General features: G+C 42.4%; 1 protein-coding gene across 1 annotated transcript in view; it reads left to right on the top strand.

Moving 5' to 3' along the window:
- The window catches only part of SLC4A8 (solute carrier family 4 member 8), a 68,024-nt gene extending 54,836 nt beyond the window's left edge, over window positions 1-13,188 (top strand). The window contains exons 20-24 of the mRNA XM_044915201.1: window positions 1,567-1,740; window positions 4,618-4,755; window positions 10,054-10,145; window positions 11,702-11,797; window positions 13,176-13,188. Of these exons, the coding sequence (XP_044771136.1) occupies window positions 1,567-1,740; window positions 4,618-4,755; window positions 10,054-10,145; window positions 11,702-11,797; window positions 13,176-13,188 (513 nt within the window). The remainder of the gene's footprint in view (window positions 1-1,566; window positions 1,741-4,617; window positions 4,756-10,053; window positions 10,146-11,701; window positions 11,798-13,175) is intronic.
- The last annotated feature ends 2,005 nt before the right edge of the window (window positions 13,189-15,193 follow it).

Raw genomic sequence — 15,193 nt, 5'->3', positions numbered from 1 at the left:
CACGGATTGTGCTAGTTGTCGGGCCAGGGCTGCAGTGTGAGCGAGGGAGACGGACCGGTAGTAGTGGGGGCTGCTCCAGGTAAGCGGGTACTACTTCCTGTCACGCTCTGCCTTTGCCCATCTGTCAACTCATTCCTCTGAGTCATTTGAACATAGAAAGTCAGGAGCTGGCCACAGATAACGTGGGCACCCCAGATGATTCGATAACTTAGTTTCTTCTATTGGTGGCTGGTTCCTCTTTGTTTTTATGGAATGTCCAACGGTCATTCTTACCCACTGAGTTTTAATGTGACCTTGGGCAGGTTATTGAATCCCTCTGGGTCTCTCTTTTCCTTTTTATTCATTTTTAATTTTATTTATTTATTTATAGAGATTTTATTTCTTTATCTGAGAGAGAGAGGGAGTGAGAGAGAGAGAGAGAGCACAAATGTAGGGGAGCGGCAGAGGGAGAGGGAGAAGCAGACTTCCTGCTGAGCAGGAATCCTGACATGGGGCTCCATTCTAGGACCCTGGGTTCATGACCTGAGCAGAAGGCAGACGCCTAACTGACTGAGCCACGCAGGCACCCCTGTTTTCCTTTTTATGATATAAGGATGATCATATGTTCTATATCCAGAATGTTATGAAGGTTTTTTTTTTATCTTTTTATTATAAATAATCAATGAAAACCTTCAAACCCCTCAAAGAACAAGTAAGAGATTTGGTTTTGATAAGCAGAAAGATGGAACTGGCTTATTTTATTTTCAACACTCCCTGAGAAAGATCTCTCGGGAGCCAGTGTGGGATAGAAGAAAGAAATTTGAACCTAGAATTAGAAAAGATGGATTTAGGGACACCTGGCTGGCTCAGTATATAGAGCATGTGCCTCTTGGTCTCAGAGTTGTGAATTCAACCCCCGTGCTGGGTATAGAGATTACTTAAAAAAAAACCTTAAAAAAAAAAAAAAAGAAAATAGGAGCACCTCAGTGGCTCAGTTGGTCAAGTGTCTGCCTTCGGCTCAGGTCATGATCCTGGGGTCCTGGGATCGAGCCCCATGTCAGACTCCCTGCTCAGCGGGGAGCCTGCTCCTCCTCTCCCTCTACCTGTTGCTCCCCTCTGCTCGTGCTCGCTCTCTCTGTCTCTGTTTTTCTCTCTCTCAAACAAATAAAATCTTAAAAAAAGAGGTGGATTTAAATTTTGACTCTGTCACATACCAACCTCAGCCAAATTACCTATACTCTTTGAGACTCAGTTTCCATTTTTTTAAGAGTTTTTTTTTTTTATTATTTATTTGAGAGACAAAGAGATAGCAAGAGAGAGCATGAGCAGGGGGAGGGGCAGAGGGAGAAGCAGACTCCCCACTGAGCAAGGAGCCCGATGTGGGCTCGATCCCAGGACCCTGGGATCATGACCTGGGCTGAAGGCAGATGCTTAACTGACTGAGCCACCCAGGCGCCCTCAGTTTCCATTTTTGTCCAGTGGTAGGTAACCTTTCAAAGCGGGTGATGTAAGAGACATGAATGGGCCTCACAAGGCTTCTGACTCAAAGAAACCTCCTGAAAATAAATGCCAGTTCTCTCCTTTCAGTTCTTTGACCGTCTGAAGCTCTTTGGGATGCCTGCAAAGCACCAGCCGGATTTTATCTACCTTCGGCACGTGCCCCTGCGCAAAGTGCACCTCTTCACCCTCATCCAGCTCACCTGCCTTGTCCTGCTCTGGGTCATTAAGGCATCTCCAGCCGCCATTGTCTTTCCAATGATGGTGAGTTTAACAACATTATTATTTATTTTTAAAAATCATGATGAAATATACATAACATAAAATGTATCATCTTAACCATTTGTAAGGGTACAGTTCAGTGGCATTAAGTACATTTACGTTGTGGTACAGCTATTGCCACCATACATTTCCAGAACTATTTTATCTTGCAAAACTGAAACTCATCAAACAATGACTCCCCAGCCGCCCCCTCCCCCCCCCAGCAACCACTATTCTACTTTCGGTCTCCATGAACTTGACTACTTTAGGTGCCTCATGTGACTGGAACCATAAAGTATTTGTGTTTTTGTATCTGGCTTATTTTACTTATTAGCATAATGTCTCCAAGGGGTTCTTCCATGTTGTAACATGTGTCAGAATTTCCCTGTGAAAGGCTGAATAATATTCCTCTGTGTGTGTGTGTGTGTGTGTATGTGTGTATATTTGTATATATATATGTATATATACATACCACCTTTTGGTTATCTGTACATTCATTGACAGACACTTGGATTGCTCCCACTTTTTGGCTATTGTGAATAATGCTGCTATAAACGTGAATTGTACAAATATCTGTTTGTGTTCCCACTTTCACTTCTTTGTGGTATATACCTAAAAGTGGATTCCTGGATCATATGGTGATTCCATTTTTAATTTTTTGAGGAATGGCAGCACGATTTTATAAGTACATGGGGTTCCAGTTGGTCCACATCTTTGCCAACACTTACTTTCTGCTTTGGGGTTTTAGTTTTGTTTGTTATTTTTGGATATCAGCCATCCTAATGTGTGTGAAGTACTATCTCATTGTGGTTTCGATTTGCATTTCCCTAATGACTAGTGAGGTTGAGCCCCTTTTCATGTGCTTATTTTTTTTTTAAGATTTTATTTATTTATTTAACAGAGACACAGCGAGAGAGGGAACACAAGCAGGGGGAGTGGGAGAGGGAGAAGCAGGCTTCCCCCGGAGCAGGGAGCCTGATGCGGGGCTTGATCCCAGGACTCCAGGATCATGACCTGAGCTGAAGGCAGATGCTTAACGACTGAACCACCCAGGCGCCCTTTCATGTGCTTATTGACTACTTGTGTATCTTCTTTGGAGACAAGTCTATTCAAGTCCTTTGCCCATTTTTTAATCAGATTGCTTGTTTTTGTTATTGTTGTTGAGTTCTAGGAGTTCTCCATCTATTCTGGATATGAATCCCTTATTGGTGGCGAGTTTTCTGGTTGGCTTTTGCAGGAGCAGCATTATTTGGGGACCTTGACGTGTGGATGCATGTGTGGGGCAGCTTGCCATCTTTACTTTCAAGTCCATCAGTCTGTCTTCCTCCGTTCCTCCCTTTCTCTTCTCTTCTCTCTCTCTCATGACTCTGACATGGAGAGGATTCTTCATGTTTGCAATAATTTGATAATTTGCATATTACTTCAGAGCAACATAGTTCCAGTTTAGAATTCATTGCAATCAGATGTGCCCGAAGTGGTGGAAATGCACTGTTTTAAGCCACTGGAATTTAGGAAGAAGTTGGCCCAGCACTGAGAAGTGATTGGGACATCCTTACCTCCTCTCGAGCTGAAGCAGAGGCTTTGGAAAAGGCACTAGGGAAGCTGAACTGTGTGTGGTACCACAGGTGACAAGCTGTTTCCTGCCACTAGGGTGAGGATGAAATTCTTGCCACCTGACATCCTCACAGTCTCATCTTCTCCTCTTATTACCTTCCCCTCTCTGGCTTACCCGGGGTCATGAGGCTGTGGAGCATTCTGTGGGCTGTTTGAAAATGACCCAAAGCGTGGGCCTCTAGAGAGAAAAGGCAATAGGGGTAATGTTTGGTGCTTGTTTCGGGACTTTTGAACTCTGTCTTACTGGGAGAATATTCAAGGGTGAGGAAAATGGGGGTGAGGGGGACTCTTCTCCCCTCATCTCCTACACATGTACCTCCTGATGGATCTCTCAATTTTTGTCAGTTCATGTAGGTTTCTGCATTTGCGTGTTATATTCAGGGGTTGACTGTTTGGTTAAAGAAACAGCAAATGCCTGACAACCCCTTGGAAGGGATACTATTGATTTTGGCTTTATTGAGAGAGTAGTTGTGGACATGAAGGAGAAACGTGGTTGAACATAAGAAGCCTGATTTGCCTCATTCCTGTCCAGCCACCAGATGTAGCTGGTGAACACCAGTCACTCCAGGCTGGTCATTCTGGGTTATTATTAATCCCCCTTTGGCAAAAATGGCCTTTTATGGGAAAAAAGTGGGGCAGCAGTTGAGGCATCCTGTCCTTGGACAGTTGAGGAAATTAGCTGTCGGATTTTAGGCAAGTTACTTTCTCTCCCTGGGCCTCGGTTTCCTCATTTACAAAAGGAGTGTCAGGCCAGTCCGGAGGGCAGAGACACAAAACACTAGCAATTCACGATGCAGGCATGAAGCAAGGATTTTGTGGGGAAATGTCGAGGCGAAGGATCAGAGGGAATTCTGATGGTCCTTCAGAGTCCCTTCCTGCCATGGTGAGGCATGCTTGGGCTGAGTGTGGCTGGGGTCGCCATAGCTGTGCTCTGGCAAAGCCTCTCTCCCCCAGGACTGCCCTGCAGCCCTTCCTGCTGGTCCCACCACAGGGAAAGGCAACTCTTCGGGCCCTCTGAGGATGAGGGGTGTCTCTTTTCAATGAGGACATTAAATTGGGTGCTCTCTAAGTTGTAGGGTTGTTATGATGATAGTTAAATAAAATACTACATAGAAAACACTCACCTTTGTATCTGGTACAAAGAGGGCACTCCATAATAGGCAACTGTTATGATTACTATGAGTTTGCTTTTCCTTGAAATGCCATAGTGTTTAACTCCAGGAAGGAAATGAACTCCTTTAATTCCCTTTCTTTATTTTTCTTCAGGTTTTGGCGTTGGTCTTTGTCAGGAAAGTCATGGATCTCTGTTTCTCTAAACGAGAGCTGAGCTGGTTAGATGATCTCATGCCTGAAAGTAAAAAGAAGAAGTTGGATGATGCCAAAAAGAAGGCCAAGGAGGAAGAGGTCATGGTTCTTGCACCAACTGCACACTTCGGGGCAGCCTCAAATTACAGAACATAGGAAGGGCCACGTGAGAAGGCAGCATGTCTGGAATCCCAAGGGTTATATTTAGGAGCTGGAAAGATTACTCCAAAGATGTTCTTTTTTTTAAAAGATTTTATTTATTTATTTGACAGAGAGAGAAACACAGTGAGAGAGAGGGAACACAAGCAGGGGGAGTGGGAGAGGGAGAAGCAGGCTTCCCGCAGAGCAGGGAGCCCAATGCGGGGCTCGATCCCAGGACCCTGGGATCATGACCTGAGCCGAAGGCAGACGCTTAACGACTGAGCCACCCAGGCGCTCCTACTGCAAAGATGTTCTTAGCCGAGAATGGATGAAGGATTCTTGTCCTTATCTGTCCTTTATTTTTAGTCCCAATAATCAGTTTTTTCCCCCTTTGTTTGTCTACAGTCTACTCACCAGGTTCATACTTAGAATATGAACATAGATTCTGCTTTTATTATCAGATCTCATGGTTCGTGTTCTCCCAAAAGGCCTAATTTGACAACTATACAAAACCTATTATTTGTTATGTACCTAACTGCAGATGGTGTCGTGGTTGGCACCATGCACAGATAACTTGCATAGGACTTTCTGTCCTTCCTCATTTCCCTCAGCACTTGTCATCTGCTGTCCACACAATGGATCCTCAATCAATGGTTTATACATGCCAAGAATGGATGTGTAACAAATGAAAATATCAGACCAAGAAATGAATGAGCCAGAAAGTGTTTCCAAATACAGTTAGTGCCTGAAATAGTGTCCTTTGAAATGCATTTTAAATGACATTTTTCCCTAATATCTTGAATTTTTAAAATCTTGTATTATTTCTTTCCCAGCTCTATTGAGATATAATTGACATATAACACTGTGTACAACATAATGATTCGCTATATGTATATATTGTGAAATGATCACCACAATAGGGTTTGTTAACACATTCATCACCTCACATAGTCACTTTTTTTTTTTGTGGTGAGAACTTCTAAAATCACTCTCTCAGCAACTTTCAAATATATGATACAGCATTGTTAACTATAGTCACCATCCTGTACATTACATCCCCAGAATTTATTCATCTTATAACTGAAAGTTTGTACCCTTTGACCATCTTCACCCATTTCCCCCACCCCCAGCAACAGCATCTGTTCTCTGTTTCTGTGACTTCAGTTTTTTTTTTCAGGTTCCACAAATAAGTGAGATCACATAGTATTCGTCTTTCTCTGTCTGACTTATTTCACTTAGCATAATGCCCTCAAGTTTCATTCATGTTGCTGCAAATGGCAGGATTTCCTTCTTTTTTTTTTTTTTTAAAGATTTTATTTATTTATTTGACAGAGAGAGACACAGCGAGAGAGGGAACACAAGCAGGGGGGAGTGGGAGAGGGAGAAGCAGCCTTCCCGCTGAGCAGGGAGCCCGATGCGGGGCTCGATCCCAGGACCCTGAGATCATGACCTGAGCCGAAGGCAGATGCTTAACCGACTGAGCCACCCAGGCGCCTCAGATTTCCTTCTTTTTTATGGCCAAGTGATATTCAATTATGTATATATATACACAATATATAATACCTTTTCTTTGTCCATTCATCCACTGATAGACACTTAGGTTATTTCCATGTTTGGCTATTGTAATTAATGCTGCAATGAACATGGGGATATAGAGATCTCTTTGAGATAGTAATTTCATTTCCTTTGGATATATACCCAGTAGTGCAAATGCTGGATCTTACAGTAGTTCTATTTTTAACTTTTTGAGGAGTCTCCATGCTGTTTTCCAGAGTGGCTGCACCAGTTTGCATTCCTACCAACAGTGCAAGAGGGTTCCCCTTTCTCCGCATCCTTGCCAGTACTTACCTCTTCTCTTTTTGGTAATAGCCACTCTGACAGGTGTGGGGTGTTATATCTTTGTGGTTTCGATTTAAATTTCACTTATTATTAGTGATGTTGAGCACCCTTTCATGTACCTTCCAGCCATTTGTATATCTTCTTTGGAAAAATGGCTATTTTTAAATTGGATTATTATTATTATTATTATTATTACTATTAACATTATTGCCATTGAGTTGTATGGATCCCTTGTATATTTTGGATATTAACTCCTTACCAGAGATGTAGTTTGCAGATGTTTCCTCCCATTCCATGGTTTCCCTTTTCATTTTCTTGCTCATTTCTTTTGTTGCACAGAAGCTTTTTAGTTTGATATTGGTCCACTTGTTTATTTTTGCTTTTGTTGCTTGTGCTTTTGGTGTCATATCCACAAAATCATTGCCAAGAACAATGTCAAAGGACTTTTTCCCTCTATTTTCTTCTAGGAGTTTTAGTGTTTCAGGTTTTACATTTAAGTCTTTAATAATATTTTGGGGTGATTTTTGTGAATGGTGTAAGATGGAGATCCACTTTCATTCTTTTGCTCGTGAATATCCAGTTTTCCCAGCGACATTTATTGAAGAGGATATCCTTTCTCCACTGAATATTTTTGGCTCCTTTTTCAAATATCAGTTGACCATATATGCTTGGGCATATTTCTGGGCTCCCAAGTCTATTACATGTGTCTGTTTTCTATTATTAAATGAATTTTAACAATTATAATCACAGAAGCAATGGAGGAAAACTTTAAATAGAAGATTGATAGAAATCCCTACATAAAATGTGAAGCTTTCAAGTGTCCCAAAACTCTATAAACAAATTTTAAAAATTATATATACACATGCGTGCGCATGCGTGGACACACAGAGGCATACCTCATTTTATTGTGCTTCACTTTATTGCACTTCGTAAATATTATGTTCTTTACAAAGTGAAGGTTTGTGGCACCCTTGTGTCAAGTGAATCTGTCAGCGCCCTTTTCCCAGCAGCATCTGCTTGCTTTGTGTCTTTGTGTCATCCTTTGGCAATTCTTGCAATATTTCAAGCTTTCTCATTATTATTATATTTGTTATGGTGATTTGTGTTTAGAGTTTATGATTCATTGAAAGCTCAGGTGATGGTTAGCATTTTCTAGCAATAAAGTATGTTTTAATTAAGGCATGTACATTGTTTTTAGACACCAAATAGACTACAGTATAGTGTAAACATAACTTTTATATGCACTGGGAAGCCAAAAAATTCATTTGACTTGCTGTATTGTGGTAGTCTGGAACCAAACCCATAATATCTCTGAGGTATGCCTTTACGTACATAAATACATACATACATACATACATACATTTATTTACTGATTTATATAAAATTTTAGGTAGTAACATGTTTGAAGAAGAACATAAGGAGTGAGGGAGTTACTTTATTTAGGGTGATCAGGGATGACTGTAAGGAGACATCTCATCTGAAATCTGAATAAAGTGAGGGCAAGCCGTGAGCATATCTGGGAGTAGGAACATTCCAGGCCAGGGGGACAGCAGATGCAAAGGTTTTGAAGCAGGAATGAGCTTGGTGTGGTTAAAGAACATGAGAAAGCCAAAGAGCCTGGAGGGAAGAGAGGTAGCGGGAGACTAGCTAGAAGTCTGTGGCAATGGCTCAGGCAAGAGGTGAAGGTGGCCGAGGCTAAGGGAGAGGTGGTGGAGCAGCTGGATTGGGGACTTCCTTTGAAGAGAGAGCTGACAGGTTTTGCTAATGTATAATGAGCATAGGTGAAAGAGAAGAATCAAGGACAAGTCTTAGATTTTTGGAGTGAACAATTGGATAAGTGGTTGTGCTATTTATTAAGCAGTTTTGGGAGGAGAATCAAAGCATCTCTTTGGATGTTAATTTTGGGGTGGGCAGTAAACATTATACCCCTTATTTTCCAAAATTTCTAAAGTAAACACGTATTTGTTAATACATGTTTTACTTCATAAAGTCATTTTGAAAACTAAATGAAAGAAAAATAATGAAGACTTCACCCCAAAATTTCATATCAGCATCCAATATTTATGTTCATTACTTTATGTTCTCTTTAAGTTCTTAACATAGTTTCCTTTTCTTTTCTTTTTATTATTTTTCTTTTTTCTTTTTTTAAAGATTTTATTTATTTGACACAGAGAGACAGCCAGAGAGGGAACACAAGCAGGGGGGGGCAGGAGAGGGAGAAGCAGGCTTCCCATGGAGCAGGGAGCCCGATGCGGGGCTAAATCCCAGGACCCCGGGATCATGACCTGAGCTGAAGGCAGACGCTTAGCAACTGAGCCATCCAGGCGCCCCTAAGTCCTTAACATAGTTTTCATGTAACTGTAATAATTGTTTATTTGGGGGGGGGAGGTAATTTTTTTCTGATTTTCCCCCCTCAACCTGATTTCATAAGACACTTTCATGTTTCTATATGTCTGTATAATAAACAATCATATTTATTGTTTTAATGACTGCATAATATTCTATAATTTTTTCTCATAATTACTTTAAACTTTCTTCCTTTGTTAAAATTTATAGTTGTTTTAGGACTTATTACTAATCATACTACTTTAAACATCTTTGTACATATTTTTTCCTCTGTAATGGTTTTCTTTGAATTGATGGGATTTTTTTTTTTTAAAGATTTTATTTATTTTTTTTTAGAGAGCGAGCGGGAGAGAAACAGCATGAGAGGGGAGAGGGTCAGAGGGAGAAGCAGGCTCCCCGCTGAGCCGGGAGCCCGATGTGGGATTCGATCCCAGGACCCTGGGATCATGACCTGAGCCGAAGGCAGACGCTTAACCATCTGAGCCACCCAGGCGCCCGATGGGATTATTTTTTTAAAAAACATTTTGTTATGGAATATTCAAACATACCCAAAGGTAGAAAGAACAGTCAGTATTCATATTTCCCCAATTGCCATATTAATTTTTTAACAATCTATTTGAATCAGGATCCAAATAAGACCTATATATTACAATGGTTGATATGTTTCTTAAATCTCTTTAGGGGGGCCCTTTGTATCTTTTTTTTCTTTTTGTTGAAGAAACTAGGTTTGTGACCTGTAGGATTTTCCACCATTCAGATTTTACTGTGTCCCTTGGTGTCATTTAACAGCATGTTCTTCTGTCCCCTATATTTCTAGTAAATTGGTAGTTGGCTCTAGAGGTTTATTCAGATTCATTTTCTTTCTTCTTTTAAAAAAATACTATTCCATAGGTACAAAGATCTGGTTGTGTCTTTTTTGGTAATGAACCAAATCTATGAAAGAACAGAAGTATACTCTTTCAAAATAAATGTGAGCGAAATTAGGTAGAAACTGTGGTGAGAGAAATATGGGTGGTGTAGATTCATGGTTTTACTTGGTCTAAGATAAAATAATGTCTTCTTCTCTTGCAGGAGGCTGAGAAAATGTTAGAAATGGGGGGAGACAAGTTCCCCTTAGAGAGCAGGCAGTTACTAAGTAGTCCTGGAAAGAACAACAGTTTCAGGTAAAAAAACTCCCCAAACACCAGGGAGATCACTGTTTTGGTTATTCTGTAAACATGTGGCGTTGCGGCGGGGGGTGGTCACACATGCAGCTGCTGGTATAAAGAGCTAAATTTCAGTCTCGCAGCTCCAACCTGGGAAAGTACCTTTTCCTTTCATGGTTTCCTGAGCACCTGCTATGTGCCAGGCATCACACCAGGTGCTGGGAATCACCAGAACAGAGGTAAGGGAGCCCACGTACTGAGTGCCTTCTCCGTGCTAGGAATGTGCTAGAAGCTTGACTTACGTATTCTCCTTTAATCTTCACAACAATTCTCTGATGTAAGCCTCGTTATCCATGTTTGTACAATGAGGAAACTGAGGCTTGGAGGGTTTGGGGTAATTTGCCCAAGATCACAACGCTGCTAAGCAGAAAGTTTAAGAGTCAAACCCTAGTCTTTGTATTCTTCAGGTCAGTGCTCCTCTCCTTCCTCTAGCCATTTTCCAGAGATGAATAGGATATGGCCTTTGTTTCCAGAGAGTTCTCAGCTTGGGGGGGGCGTGAAATTCACATGTTTGGCCACCTTTGGTGAGGGGCAGAGGCAGCCCCTCCAGTTTGACTCATGGCATCTGGGGTCCTAGGAGCCAAGGGGAAACGAAGCTGGGGTCCCCCAAATTCCTTACTTCTGCCAGTGATCATCTTATAACTACAAGTTTGTACCCTTTGATCCACATCTTCCCTTTTCCCCTACTCCCCGGCCTCTGGTAACCACCATTCTACTGTCTGTTCTTATGAGTTTGACTTTTTGTGTGTGACTGACCCCAAAGAAATGGAATCTTTGGACCTTAATAAGCTTTCTACAAGTCGTGAAGGAAGTAGCCATAGACTCTGAATTCTCTGGCAGCAAAGTAGGAGCAGTGTTCTCTCTCCACTGGGATGCTGCCTCCTCTTCTGGCCTTTCAAAATGAGACTGTCCGCTTTGTAGAAAATTTCCCAGTCCCCCGGGGTGCTGGGAGACCAAGGACTGGATTCAAGGCCTTGATTCTCCACTTACTGACGTCTGACCTTGGATGATCACTTAGCTCTGGGAGCTTTGGTTCCTGTGCTTTCAGAATGAGGATGTGAATAATTTCTGATCTGATAGTTAAGATCATAGATTGTAAGAATCCTTTGTAAACTACAAATGGAAAACTTTTGGCCATATAAGTGAGAAAGCGTATGAGGAATGCTTATTAGCACACTGCCGGGCACATGGTGAGCCTGGCACCAGCGAACACTCAGTAGGTGGTAGCTCCTCAAGTTGTCCTCAGCACCCCCAGAGGGGCCCTTTGAAGGAGGGCACGATTGTGGGGGAAGAGCTGCCCTCCACTTGGTACCCTTGCCCAGTCCTCAGCAGCACCGAGTGGGCCACCTTGCCCCTCTACATTCCAACCACCTGGCTCCTGGTGCTGCTGAGAGCTGTCAGCTGAGCTCCGTCAGACCTACTCTCTCCCATCCGGTGGCGTGGTAATCGTGACAGACTGAGATATGTCTTATGTTTGTATGTCCTACATTTACTGTCCTAAACATTGATTTCAGATGTGACCCCTCTGAGATTAATATATCTGATGAAATGCCTAAAACTACAGTCTGGAAAGCTCTCAGTATGAACTCTGGAAATACAAAGGAAAAGAGGTAAAGAGAACTATAATTGTTGGTTTTTATTTATTTCTGGCTTTTAAAAATAACAATTATGTCGAAAGTGAAATATATCTTAGTTGCAAAAGTGAATTATCTAAAAAATATCACTTCTGGGACTGCTGCTAACCCCACGAGAATTGCTAGAAGCCTAAGAAAAGGAAACATGTTTTCTCACTATTTGAACAAATGTGCTGTTTGGAGCTGCCCATTTACACAGCCCCAAAGTCAGGATGGGATTATTTGGGGATGTAAATTTATTTATTTAGTCACCTTAATCCTCTTTCTAAAAGTTCCCATTTCAGGGGCGCCTGGGTGGCTTAGTCGGTGAAAGCGTCCGACTCTTGGTTTCAGCTCAGGTCATGATCTCAGGGTCATGAGGTCGGGCTCTGCACTGGGCATGGAGCCTGTTTAAGATTCTCTCTCTTCCTCTCCCTCTGCCCCTCCCCCAACTCGTGCATGTGCTCTCTCTCTCAAAAAAAAGAAAAGAAAAGAAAGAAAAAAATAACCATTAAAAGTTCCCATTTCAAAATCTCCTTGGTTACTATAACCGCACAAACTGGAAAGTGGCTAAAATGTGCAGAGTGTCGATAGTATTGATACAGACATTTAACTCATTCCATAATGAGAATTATTGCCAAGAAAAGATTTTGAAATATTATCACAGTTTTCTTATTTGGGAAACAAAATTCTGTATATCATTTGCCAATAGATAGATCAATTTTCATCAGCTTACTGAAGAAAATGGAAGGACTTGAGGCATCTTTGCCTTCACTGAGGTAGGCTATGCACCCAAATCACTTGAATAGTTTAGTCCCAACACCATTTTAATTTAAGAAGTCAGTTAACTAAAGGCAAAATCTTAGGTCTATATTAAAGGCAACTTTTCTAGTTAAGGAAAAAAAAAAAAGCAGTAGGCTAGGATTTAGGGGACCTGGTCTAGCCATCATTCTGTGTATAACCTGGCAGGCCGTTGTTTCTGGGACTCGGTTTATTCAGCAGTAAAATGGGGATAATAATGACTAACTGCCTCACTTACAAGAATGTTCTGAGGAGAAGCTGAAGTACTAAGTACTTTGAAAAGTCACAGCCACCAGTGGGTGGTATTGGTAGGCTGTTTCTTCATCGAATGGGTTAAAATAAATCTGTGCTGAATGTGAGTGAAATAAAGAATCTTGTTTCCTTCAGAGGAAAATCCAGGCAGCTGTCGAAATGTATAACGCACATGGTTATTTTTAGTCGAGAACTAGTCTACTTGTAAATGAACTTAAAATATAGCCAGATCCAAATTGTGGTGACATCTTCAAAGTATTGTGTTAAAAGCAGGAATGAATCATGTGTTCCCTTTTTGTCTAATTGTAACACTTTTATTCAGTCTCTTCAACTAAAAGTCTTTGCTGGGAAGGAAGATTTGGGCCGTGAGGTGCCTCAGGGAAGTTCTGGTTACAGAGAGGATGTTGAGTCTCTCAGAGAAAAAGCAAGACCAAGTCTGGCCCTGTCCACGGTCATGTCAAAGCCATGCCGAAGCATTCAGTTACCCGTGCTGTGCGTTGGAGGGCAGCCAGCCACCCCCATACCGGCAGCCAGTCACCAGATGTGAACGTGGAAGCAGAAGACCACCTCTTGTTGGTACTTCTCTTCTTCCTTTCTCTTTCTCTTCAGAACTGCCACCTGTGAAGACCCAGCTTCCCATCTTCCAGACATTTTCTCTGAAACTCTCTGCTGGCGTGCAGAGCCATATGGATCCATTCTGCCACTGAGGATTCCTTCAGTGAGCTCCCTCTTCCTAAAGGATGGGGCGGGGGAGTAGGAGGAGAGCAGAGAGAAAAGGGAAGGCTCTCCAGTCCCGTAGAATCTGCAGGCTGTGAGGCAGGACTTGGTTTGATGCCTCCTCTGGGGGAGGCTGGTCAGACCCAGAGGCTGTCGGGAGGGTCTGCCACTAGGAGGATCAGCGACCTGGGCATTGGCAGGGCCCACCACTGCGGCCAGAAGATGCCTCTGCCCCAGGCGTGTCTGTATCGCTCGCTAGCATAGCAGCCCGCATAACTTGGCGAGAACCTTGGATGATGGCAGGGCCACGAGGGACACTGGAGTTGTGTAGCTCACACAGGAAAAAGCTCAGGGGAAAATCAGTAATGGTAAGTGAGGATGAGCAGCTTCTCTTGGTTTCACTGAGGATAGGCTAAGAGAATGAGCTTCAGTAGCTACGGAAGGAGTTGGTTTAGACACCAGGAAGGGCTTCCTAGCCCGAAGATTTGTCATAGTGTCTACTTTCTAGACATCTGGGAAAGATTTGATAATAGTTGTTTGTGAGTAGAAAGGGAGATAAGGTGTTTTTATTGGCCATGTTGTGGAAACATCCATGTTTTGCTGCTGTCTCTGGAGGATACATTCTGATTCCACTCCAGGAGAGATCCAAGTGCTTACGTAATGTCTCCTTAGCTGCCTTAGTAGCGAACCATCATCAACTCAATGGACCAAAACCACCTTCAGCCATGTGGTTTCTCCATCATCATGAGTTTCTTTTGGTTGACAAATGTTTTGGCTCTCAGATGTAAAAAGCCACACTGGGAAATGAACTGTAAGTAGTGAAATTAATTTTGTTATTTGGTTGAAAACTGTATTTATAGTTTTTCTCTTCTCTTCTCCTTTGTGATGAGTATCAAGGGTTTGGGCTCCAGTGTGTCTAGGTCTTCCCTTCTTTTGTGAACAGAACGTGACAAGTAAGTGTGTCAGTACCCAGGGAATTGGATCACATCAGTTTTCCGTCCCGGAAAACCTTTGTACAGTGGGATGTTCCCACGGATGCTCTCCTTTTATAGGTGAAGAGTTGGTGACAAAACTTTGTTGAATTTCGCATTCCTTCGACTCCTAAAATACATCTGTGCAGTCTAGTCTTACTCTGAGGACCTTTGAAATTGAAGGAAACCTGCATTTCTTGAACATTTCCCCACCCCCAGAACCACACCTATTTTAATACACAGATGATTTTTAGACCATTGAACAACTGGTACAGAATGGACGCCAACCGCTCAGAACGGTTGCTGGCTGTAAACGGGCAGCTACGCGCGGCCATACCACTGCCGGTGGGCCGGGCGCCACACTGCTTTCAAACGTCAAAATCATATCCCTTTGAATTGTGGGTATTGTTCCTGGTTTGTCGGATTTCTGCTCACACGGCCGTTTTAGGGACAGCCTTGGCTTCCCTTTATATGGTGCAGACGGGAACAGGCATGCATCTTTGAACTATATGGGCATTAAAATCTCTGCGAGCCAAAGCTTCACCTTTTATCACTTTGGGAGAAATGTAATGATTGTACCCATTTACCTACCTAATGTAGAAAAATCAAAAGGCAACCTGTCAATAGCAAGAGCTCTCCTGCTGACTTGCCC

This window comes from Neomonachus schauinslandi, chromosome 5 (genome assembly GCF_002201575.2).
Source record: "Neomonachus schauinslandi chromosome 5, ASM220157v2, whole genome shotgun sequence".
Classification (NCBI taxonomy): domain Eukaryota; kingdom Metazoa; phylum Chordata; class Mammalia; order Carnivora; family Phocidae; genus Neomonachus; species Neomonachus schauinslandi.
This window is presented reverse-complemented; position numbering and strand designations above follow the sequence as displayed.